The sequence below is a fragment of the Hydra vulgaris genome, chromosome 10 (assembly GCF_038396675.1).
Source record: "Hydra vulgaris chromosome 10, alternate assembly HydraT2T_AEP".
Taxonomy (NCBI): Eukaryota; Metazoa; Cnidaria; class Hydrozoa; order Anthoathecata; family Hydridae; genus Hydra; species Hydra vulgaris.
In genome coordinates, this window is record NC_088929.1 from 13495642 (window position 1) to 13507500 (window position 11859).

At 29.3% G+C, this 11859-nt stretch overlaps 1 protein-coding gene across 2 annotated transcripts in view; it reads left to right on the plus strand.

Annotated features, from left to right (window-relative positions):
* The window catches only part of LOC105845118 (uncharacterized), a 52886-nt gene that overhangs the window by 23354 nt on the left and 17673 nt on the right, over positions 1–11859 (plus strand). For both annotated transcript variants that reach the window (XM_065807294.1, XM_065807295.1), the window contains exons 3-5: positions 4056–4083; positions 6809–6863; positions 8233–8384. In XM_065807294.1, the coding sequence (XP_065663366.1) occupies positions 4056–4083; positions 6809–6863; positions 8233–8384 (235 nt within the window). The remainder of the gene's footprint in view (positions 1–4055; positions 4084–6808; positions 6864–8232; positions 8385–11859) is intronic.

Here is an 11859-nt window from a genome sequence, read left to right on the forward strand (position 1 = left end):
TGTTCCGACACTCTGGCACAGTCAGTTTGTTGAGCCATCTGCTGCGAACTCTTGTTAATGCGTCAGCCAAATTATCTTTGGAAGGAATGAGTTTTACCTCAACGCTAACATTGTATTCTTCAATTAGCTGTTGCAACACGCTCAGTCTTCTTCGAATCAGCATTTCAGCCGTCGCTTTTGATCTCAACCTTGATTTTCCTGTAAGGGCGTCAGAAACCCAGTGGAATATTGTCACGGAATCGGTAAAAACAGTCACTTTCTTCAGCTTCCACATCAGAGCCATATTCATTCCACGTATCACAGCGTCTAATTCTGCCATGTTTATATGAATATCAGACGTTTCTTTTCGCAGCCATGTTGCATCCTCCACAGTAGTTTCCCCAACTTGAATAAGAGCATCCATCGCTAAAGAACTGGCATCAACCCACACTTTTCCCTCATCACCACACACAGCCCAATCACCACAAGCAGGCTCGCAACGTTCCACCTCAGCAAATACTTTTTAAAGCACCCACTTAACGTTCTCATCACAAATTTCATCGTCCCAACCCTTCGTCAGACTGACAGCTTTCCTCTTCAAGAGACTACAAATCACTCGCAGCCAACCACACACGGGTAAATGTCCTACCAACTGTCCACAGATTGAAAACACAACTCTCCTGGTTAACTTTTGCGAGATAGCATCAACTCGATTCCCTCTGGATCACATCAGTTTGTTACCAACCTTGCGCACACACAATCCTAACACACGAACTCCATCATTACCAATCTGCTCACCTTCTTTACTTTCTAAACCATATTTAAAAAAATGTCTCTTTTGACATAATCAAGACTCACCACACTTTCGTCTACAAAAATGTCGTCAACATAAGCGGACGTTCCACTCTTCACTAATTCGTCTTGATCAATGACGGCACTCACAACGGATTTCATGATCATTGGCGCAACGTTCAATCCGAAACCAAGTCGTGTCAAACAATACCTTTTATTTCGAAACACCACTGTTTGGAAGGGCAAAAGAGATTTATCAATTTTTAGTTGAAGATAAGCCTTGAGTAAATCAATAATTGCTGGTTTGTTACCCATTCTTCTCCATTCTCTAAGCTTTTCGACACACACATCTGCATCCCTCGTGTATGTCTCAATGAAATCGTTAGCTTCTTTCCAGTCCAGAACAGGTCGGATTTTCCAATCAATCCAATCCTGTAGTTCGTTTTCATAGTCTGCTCTAGCGTGTTGTGGAATTCCGTACTGTGCCACTTTATTGCGCAATCGGTCGGGGCTTTCTCCATCTCTCCATTTCCATTTGACTCTCCATTCAACACCATTAAAAACTGCTTCGTGATCTTTCTTTTTTATTTCGATTTTCTTAACTTTGTCTTTGTTCAAAGCCGGTGCTCCACAGTAACTCAATCCGAACTTCGCTTTTCCCAAAGGAGAAATGGATACTCCTCCTAGTAATTTAATGGAACTCATTCCGAGCATCATATCAACTCCAAACGGTTGGAAGTCCACTAAAATAACTTCATCACGTGCTTTAATGCCATCAACCTCAAGAATCACAACCGCTGACCCAGTGCACTGATGAACTTTTCCTTCAAACGTTACTACCTTTTGAGAGTTTGAGTACCTACATTGACTTTTGGGCAGGAATATTTTATTCAAAATCGTCTTCGAACATCCTGTGTCCACTAAAGCTGTCGCAACCATACTGTTAACTTTTAAACGAATAACAGATAATGCGCTCATTCCACCGTTGTTCAGGAGCGAGGTAGCGCAGATTCCTCGCTCCTGCAATCGTTTCCCTGCAGCTTCCAGCATTTCGATGCAATGTGTCCTTCCTCACCACATTTAAAACATCTAACAGTCTTCGGTGACAAGTTCTTCGCAAGCAAACAATTCTTTGCAATGTGATTCAAACCTTTGCAGTTGTAACACACTAACGCGGTTTTTGTAGCATGGCGTCAAGATGCAGCGCCAACAGCGTCACTGTCAATCACATTTGCACAGTTCAAAGCAGCTCTCACTTTTGATGATAAAACTTCTGGCAAACCCACAACAAACGCCAAACGCACAGACTCCTCTGATAATTTAGCAAGATAGGCAAATCGTCTTAAATCAGCCAAAAACACGTCGGCTTTTTCTCCGTCACATAATTTTCGTTATGTAAACAGTTCATATGCAGTATAGGCATCTACAGAAAACGCAGCTAATAACACACACTCGACTTCCACAACATCTTATTTATCTTCCGCGGTTAAAGCATCGTACACTGCATAAGCAGCTTCTCTGAGAAGAGTCGGAAAAAGTAGTTCAAGCTTTAAGTTCTGAATTTCAGCAATGACTTTCGTTCGTTGAATCCAAACAGCAGCATCCGAAGTGCCATCATACGTTTCAAACATATCAAATAATCTCATACTTGGTTCCATGCCCAGTTAGCTTGTAGTTTTTTCTTATAATCAACAAATCAATAAACAGATAAATTAAATCAATAAACGATAATCTTTTCTCCTAACTAAAACTCTGCTATTTATAAAATTTTCCTCAATATATATACTCTATGCTTTTCCTAAAATATCCTTCAAAACACCGTCATAAATCACCGCAAAAACATATTTACAATTATTATTGGTAGAAACTATTAAAGCTATTAAATCTCTAACGTCATTAAATGTTCTAGAACTTTCCGGAATTACAGTTGACAATCCCAGAAGCAAGCTGTTACAAGGGTATCTCATCTTCAAAAGAAGGCATTAAACATAATGTATTTTCAGAATTACAAATGCAATCCTGATGTACTTTATTTGACCTCTAAGATTCTCAAGCTTGGTGATCTTGTTCCGTTCCTAAATTGCCAGTTTGTCTTGAATCAAGAACACAACAACTTACCTCTTACCTTCATCAACTTCTTCCAAACAACCTTTACTTTCTTCAATAAATAAACAATTTCTCTGCTGCTTATGGGCATATAATATTAAAGTATAAAACTTTCCTATGACCTAAAAGCTCTCCAGCCATGTTTTTAAAAGCAACTTATTCCACTCCATCCTAAATTATTACTGTTAATATATCCAAAAATTTGTGTATGTATATAAGTTTATTTGTGTGCGTGTGTGTGTGTGAAAAAATTACTTACAGTTGTATGCAAGTTGTACTGAGCCCCACTTACTTATAAAATGAATAATTCTGCTCCATCATTGATGCTGTCTATACATCACATTTACGCTTGACACTAACGACAATTTAGTAGAACAAAAATTAATGACTCTTACTTATCTCAACTATTGTTTATTGTTATTGTTTACTTTTACAACACTTTACTTGTCAGTTTTATAGAATTTTTTTACTTTAGGCTCTTTGTTTTCCACTGGAGATCTGTCCTTTTGCACTTGTATCTCACTCTGCTAAACTCTTTTTAACTTATTATTCATCTCTGAGGCGTTCACTGCTCGGTGCAGCTTCATTAGAATGCATTGCATTTACAAAATGTATTTATATATGTGTATTTCTAGTATTAATAGATTAGAATATTTTTTTTCATGATTATTGTTATAAATTTTATTTTTATTTGCATTATCATTGTTGTTATATTTATCACTTCCACTTTTATTCTTAATTCAGCTGTTTTGATATAATAATTGTCTACTATAATAATTGTATTTCATCATTATTAATGTTATTGTCATTAACTCCATAAAATTAGTAGATGTACTATTTGTAAATATCCCTAAAGCTTAGTAATTATTTCAGATATATATTGATTGATTGGTTTAAAAAGGACATAAAAATGTTACAAAACTTACTTTAGGAAAGAATAATAAATGTTATAAAAGTAGGAAGAAGAACATATATATGATATAAAAATTTTTTATAGAGATCGCTTTTTTTAAACTAAAAAAATTTAAAAGATTGGAGTTTGTATAGTGTCCTGATTTTATATTTGCATAAGATTGTGAAATGTTATTTTTGCATTTACTGTATCTACCTACTTAGTTCATTAAACTTTTTTTTTCTCCCACAATTAAATATATTTTTATATCTTTTTTTATGTTTAGGGATTTAATGTTAGTGAAGTAAATGCTGGTTTGTATTTTTATATTGGCTTCTATATTTTATTTTGTTTATATTTTTATTAATAGAATATTTACTAATTTCTTATATTTTAACATTGCATAATTTTAATAATTATAACCCACTTATAAAAATTGTTTAAGAAATATAGCTAAGCAAAAAGTGGAAAGTTATAAACTTTAAAAGCGATTAACTTTTACCATCAGATTTCCCATCATACCATCAGATTACCCATCATACCATTAGATTACCCATCATGCCATCAGATAACCCATCAGATCTTATATTGGACCCATACCATTGGATTCCCAAAAACTATGCACAAAGAGAAAAAAACTATGGTAAGTCTCAATTTCCATAATTTTCTTTTCTTTGTCTAGCTGTTGTTTCTGATCATAATTATGAAAATTATTCAACATTTTTTTATGAAACAAATTATCTTAAGAACCTTATATTTTAACAAGAAATTAGTGCAAAAGGTAAATGGTGCAGAGGTGATGGCTGCAAGTGCTGATGGGTGTAAAAGGTAATGAGTGCAAGAGGTCATGGATGCAAGAAGTGATGTTAAAACTTCTTCTCGGAATACTATATCTTTTATAATTTTTTTTAAAATAAGTTCACTTGCAACAAGGCTGCAAGCAACATTTAAGTTGACTGAAAACAAGGAAGAGAGCTAAAGAGCAAGAAAGCAATTGATAGAAGACTTTTAAAAAATGTAAGTGTCAGGATAGCATAAAGACAGAAGAGAATTCCAAATAAGTGATATTTTCAGAAAAACAGTAGATGAAAAGAAAAACTTGAGCACAAAGGAGCAGTTACAGTAGAAAGATGCAACTTACTTAAATGAGGTTCACAGGAAATTAAGTTTTGGTTGATGGAAGAAGTAGTGATAGCTAACTAAAACAGTGACCATGATAATATTTTTAGAAAAGAAAAAAAAAAAGCAATCTTATGATGATGGGATAAAGGTTCAAGCTTAACAGCTTATCCAATTTGTTTTTGAATCTTGTTTATAAGAGGTTTTTATTAAAAAAACCAGACTAAATATGAACAAGTTTTCCATACAAGAACAATTAGGGCAATCATAAAGAAAATAATCACGAGAATATGATGCAATAAAGAGAGGTATTCTTTGGAAATGCAGAAACATCAAATGCTAACTTTGTAATGCATTGTATATATGGTTTCCAAGAGAGGTCAGTAGCTTTTAGTAATTTTAGAAGATTTCAGAGTTAAGTTCACCTAACTTTTGCCTAGAAAAGAATATTCTACACGCTAGTAGGATATGAAGCAGGTTGTAGTGAGTTACCTGTTACCAAAGTTATCATAGTGATCCTAATCCTTTGCTGACTTGTCTTTTATATTTCATCACAAAAAATCTCTAAAGTGTTTTAAAAATCTTTAATAGCTATAATGCATTTGTTTTTATACATTATTAGTGTTTTGTGCATCTTGCATGAGATTTCAACTGCATATCCATGATATTTATATTAAAACACTTTCAAGTGTGTCTGCCATATCTCCTTGTTTAATAGAAAATAGTTATTACTATTTGTAACTACTTAACAAATTACTGTGATGTTTTTAACCATGATCTAGTCCTTTTATTATTATTATAAGATATTAGAGTTTTTAATTAACAAAGACTTGATACCTCACCTTGAATTCAAGTTCAAGTTTGCAATTCAAGTTGCAATTTGATAATGAGTATAGTTTTTGATCTTTTAAAGGCTGATTTTTTTACAATACCTAAATGGTTTTATTGAATAAAAAAGTGAATTAATAAAGATTTTAAATCAATTTTGGTTTTCCTTTGGCTATAAAATAGTTTTTTTTTAAAAATCTTAGCACAATAAGATCACAGCGAAAACCCAATTCCTTATTATTGTAAAGTTGCATTTTCTCCTACAAAATATATTCTCATTCAATTTGTTGTACATTTAAGTCACATCATTTTGCAGTAAATCATAATATTCAGTTAAGCTCATACATATTTCTACATACTTTTTCATATTTTAATTAATGTTCCTAAAACGCTTTCTTTTTTTTTCACTCTGCATCAAAACTTTAGATTTTTTTTCTCTCATTGTGTTATCTCAATTATATTAATTTGCATATCATAAATTCTTCTAGCCTGATATAAGGTTTTTTTTATAAATGGTTTTTAGTCTTTTTTCAAGTCAAGTCAATTAAAGAGATAAATAGTGATCAAAAGATCACTATTTATCTCTTTAATTGTCTTTTTATCTCTCACTTTTTGATCACTATTTATCTCTTCTCTTCTATTTAGCCTCTTCTCTTCTTGCATTTTATGCAAATTCACTTCTTTGAAGAAAATTTGCATAAAATAAACACTAATTATTTAGAGTAACTGACAATGACTATAGTTGAATAAACTATATTTTCCTCTGAAATTTCTACACTGCATTTTAGAAGGTACAGATAAATCATTAAAAGAGCTTTCTAAGCTGAAAGAGATATTAGAATATCTGGTGAGGGATATGAAAATCTAATTAGATTATGATCTTATAATTAAATTAATTAATGAGACTAACCTCAAGAATTTGTTTAAATTTTCGATCTCATAACTACTCTGGTTGATTATAACTGTCGTTTATAGTCCACCAGATTTCAGCGAACAGAAATGTCTATAAATCCTCTGTGTCCTGATATCTCTCTGTATTTTTTTAAAATTAGTTGCCTAAGATTTATATTATTATGTTTTTTTACAAATCAGGAAAGTATGCTGGAGTTGTTTCATCCTCACTATCCGTCAGCAGAATAGGAAGCAGGTGAATATCTATGTTATGTATTTTGATTTGCTTTATTCTTTATTTTTGTCTCGCGTAAAGTCTAAGCTTTTTCTGTTGTTTTTTTAACTTTTTAACTTTTAAAGTTTTAGCATTTTGGGTAAAACTCTGGTAAAAAATATTTTTTTTAAACAAAATAACTCCCAACAAGACTGTAAGGAATAACTTATTAAATTGGGACTGAATTAATTAAGTTAAACAAAAAAAAAAGAGGAGAAAGAGAAAAAAGAAAGTTCAAAAATTAAAATTAAAATATTAAAATTGTAAATTGTTTGAGTCAGGAAAACATAAAATGTGAGATTAAAAAATGTAAGATGGAAAATAAGTTGAAAAAAAGTTTTTTTGAAGGAAACGGCTACAATAAAAGAATGCGATTTAGCTGTATGATGAGTCATACAAAATTTGTTTTTGATCGATGAAACAGTGATGATAGCTTGCTTGAGCAGTGACCTTGTTACTATTTGTTAGAAAATAAGATTGAGGCTTAAGCTAAAAGTTTGAAATGTGTATTAGGACCTTGTTAATAAAAGAGAGGGTCTCATTAGAAAAAATAGAGCAAATATGACAATATTTTTAACAAGGGTAAATATGAGATTTATGTAGGAAAAAGATGAATTCAGGATTATGAAAATAGTGAGCACGTTACAGACAAAAACTCAGTAAGAGTGACAATCATTCTGAAATTCTTTTCGAAGAGTGCTGTCTACAGAGGATAAGAAAGTTATAGTATATTTTGCTTAGTGTATATCAGATGTTAGATATATCCAGGTTTTTTAAGCTAGAAAGAATGATTGGCTGTAAAAATAAAATTAACATTTTATTTTAGGATTTCAAATACTTATTCATTTTTATCTTAGTTGACTTGGTATGTGAATGTTTTCCATAAATGTTGTCTAAGTTAAGTAAATAAATGTAAAGTTTTAAAATTTTATATCAACAATTGAAACAACTTAATTGAAAAAGTAAATTACAAAAAAAATGAATTAAAATAATAATAGTAATATTTAACAAGTAAATAATAAAAAAAAAAAAGTTGTGACTCAATAATGTAACTCTGAAGCACAATGAAAAAAATATTGCAAATATTGCTAAAGTATTGAGAAACTAGTTCTAAAATAGTTAATAAAAATTGTTTTGCTTTTTGTTTGTAGTAAATTAGCACTAAAATCAAATAGAATATCATAAAGTGCAAACATAGTTGAGTAATTTAGTAGAAGATAGTTTTTTTTTAAACTATCTTCTACTAAAATACTCAACAGTTAGCATGAAGTAATTGACAAACTTTAAATTTAAACTTGTAAATGTAACTTTATTGTACTGACATAAAATAGTGAATGTTTCATTCTTTTAGTATAATATGGGGCTATCTGTGTGACAAATTCGGTAGAAAAAATTCACTTCTTTGGTCTGGATCTGGTCTTGCTGTTGCCACATTGTTATTCGGATTTACAATCAGCTACATATGGACAGTAGTTACTCGGTCATTTCAAGGATTGTTTATGGGTGAGAATCAGCTACAAAATATATATATATATATGTATATATATATATATATATATATATATATATATATATATATATATATATATATATATATACATACATATATATGTATATATATATATATTTATATATATATATATATGTATATATATATATATATATGTATGTATGTGTATATATATATGTATGTATGTGTATATATATATGTATGTTTGTATATATATATATATATAATATATATATATATATATATATATATAATTATATATATATAAATATATATATTGGATGTATATATATATATATATATATATATATATATATATATATATATATATATATATATATATATACATATATAAATATATATATTGAATGTATATATGTATATATATATATATATATATATATATATATATATATATATATACTGAATGTATATATATATATATATTTATATATATATATATATATATATATATATATATATATTGTATGTATATATATATATATATATATATATATATATATATATATATAAAGTTTAATATATTTTTTTATATATTATTATATATATTTTTATAACATATTTTGTACTTATATTTTAACATGCATGTGCTTATTACGTTTTTGTAAAAATACTATGTTACATACTATAAATATATATGTTACATACTATAAACATATTTGTTTAAAAAAAATACAGGTTGTTGAGATTTTTTTATTACTCAAATGATTAGTAAAAAAAAAAATGCTTACATAAAAACTGACAAGTGTGTAATAGGGAAGTTAAAGACCTTTTCTATTTTGTTAAGATTAATTTTATTTGCAGTTTTAGTAAAATCTTGTAATAACTTTAGAGTTAAGCAGAAAAATTCTGTTGTTCATCTACTAAACTGCCATTAATGTAAACCTGTACTTCATTTTTTTTCTGCCTAAGAGAATGAATGACAGATCTTCTCTTCAAGTTTTCTTGTGCCTCTCTGGTAGTGGCAACTTTCTTTGTTATCTCTTAATGAGTTTATAGCTCTGTTTAATGGTTCTGAAGCTGGCTGGTTGTAGATTTTTTAAACTCTGTGATAGGTCTAAAAGAATGATTCTATTAAAAGAAGTAAAATATCAGCGTATTAACAGTGTAATGTTTTGCAAAAAAGGTTGCTTTTGGTGTGTTTTGGTTTGGTAGTGCTTTTGGTGCGCATTTTGGAGACTGCAACATTATCCTTTTGCATTTTCAAAAACTCAAATATTTACATGTTTGGCCTGGGCAAATACTTACTCATCATATCACTTGCCATAAAATCAGTTTTAAATCTGCCATAAAATCAGTTTTAAATCCTTGGACTAATATTTTATGTGCATCCGTTCTGTAATAATATTTTATGTTTTTCCGTTAAGAACCTCTTTACTGATCTAACTTTACTTTTGATCTAATTGACAAAGCTTTTCTCTTTACCTCTTGGCCAAAACTTTTGTTATCGGTGACTTTAATGCTGAACACACTGAATGGTTTGACTCTAACACCACTGACCCTTCTTGCATTAAAGCTCATAACTTCTGTATACTCAAATAGACACCTTAGTGATTCTTTTTTCAGACAATCATGATCACTTTTCACTTCTTGATTTGTCTTTTGTCTCTGACCCAAGCTTTTTTTCAGTTTCTCCTTATTCTTCTTTAGGTGGTTTGGACCATGCAATATTCTCTAAATCTTTTATCTCATACCATATAGTTTCCACTGTTAATAAATGCACCTCCATCATAATCTCCTAGATCCAGGCTGGTATGGATGTTTTTATTCCTTCTTAACGGTTTTAAGTTAAGCCTCATTCTACCCCATGATTTTCACCTTCTTTCATTTACACCATATCTGCTATTTCTAATAGTAATTCTTTTTTTTATCTCCACAACTTGAGAACAAACTTTTTATTATTGTTGTTATAATTCACAAAAACTATGCAAAGCTCAAATGGAAACAATTTTATTAAAAAATAATAAATAAATTTTGAATAAAATATGTTACTACAGAATTTTTATTCATCATTTAAACATTATTAGTAATTTAAATTTACGTTATTTGGACATGCATTGCACAGAAAGAAAGAAAAGAATTTCTTAAAAACATAAGTGATATGCTACTAACCTATCATAAAAAAGAAAGTGATTTTAAGAAAATTTACCTGGTAATATAAATAGTATAAGTTAGTACCCTGTTTAGTGGCAAGCTGAGAATGTCAATGTCAACTTAAAACCTTTTTTACACTTGGTTTTTAAAGCACTAGTTTAAGATTTTTAGAAATTGTAACGTTTTTTTGACAAATTTGATAAAATCAATTGTTTTGAGAATTCTAATAACCAATTTGCTAGGCCCTTGAAAATTAGAAGCCCAAGACAATTGTCTTTTTTGTCCTTGCAAAAGTCTGCCATCTGCTCAAGGAAACCATATATACAATCCATTGCAAAGTTAACATCTGCAAAGGTTGCTTCTCTTTATTGTGCTCACTATTTCATTTCTCCTGATTCTGTTTTCTACTTCTACATATCTCTTATTTGCTCTTGTATGAAATACTATTGTCATATTTGGGCAGGTTCATTTAATGATATTCTTTAACTAGTAGCTATTTATTGCTCAGTAAGTTGGTTTAAAAAAATTATAGTGTCTGTATAATATATTGATGGCTACAACATATTTTTGTTAAATAATCAGATCTTTGAGTTATGAAAAGACAGAAAAATTAAAAATTAATTAAAAATTTTGATATATAGATATATTTGATAGATATATTTTGTTGTAACATAAAATAAAAAAGTTGGTAGCAAAAAACCCAAACAGAAGATTCTCTTTTTTTAAAAAAAATCTTCTTAAAATCACGATCGCTTGTCCAAATTTAAATAAGATTTAAAAAAATTAGGTTGTTTAGGTGAAATGAACATCATTGTTTGATAATATGATCTATTCAGATTACTTATTGGCAATTTTTCTTAATTATAAGCTTTTTCTTGGTTGGTATTTTTTGTGAAAACTGATAGAAATATTGTATTTTGACAACTGTATATAGTTAATAACTTTTTCTAAAAATTAATAGAGATTTTGTGTTTTGACAATTATATTAAATTAATATGTACTAGAACAGATTAGAGCAAGGGTCTATAGTAGATTAAGGCACTTTTTCAAAAGTTAATGCTGTTAAGCAGAGTTGATCTAAAGACTCCAAAAATGTGTTGTTAATATTCACAATTTGGGGTAATAAAAAAGTTTTGAAAATTTTATAAGAAAGAGAAAAGTTTCTTTAAACATAAAAACTTGAGTAAAAAAGCATTTTAAATATTAAATTCAACAGTAAATATTAGTTAAGTGTAGGCCTTGATATGCAAAAGTATATTTTGTATAAAATCATTAGTACCAGAACTTATTTATCATTCTTTACTATTTATACAAATATAATAAGCAATAATTTATTTATTATATTTGTATATT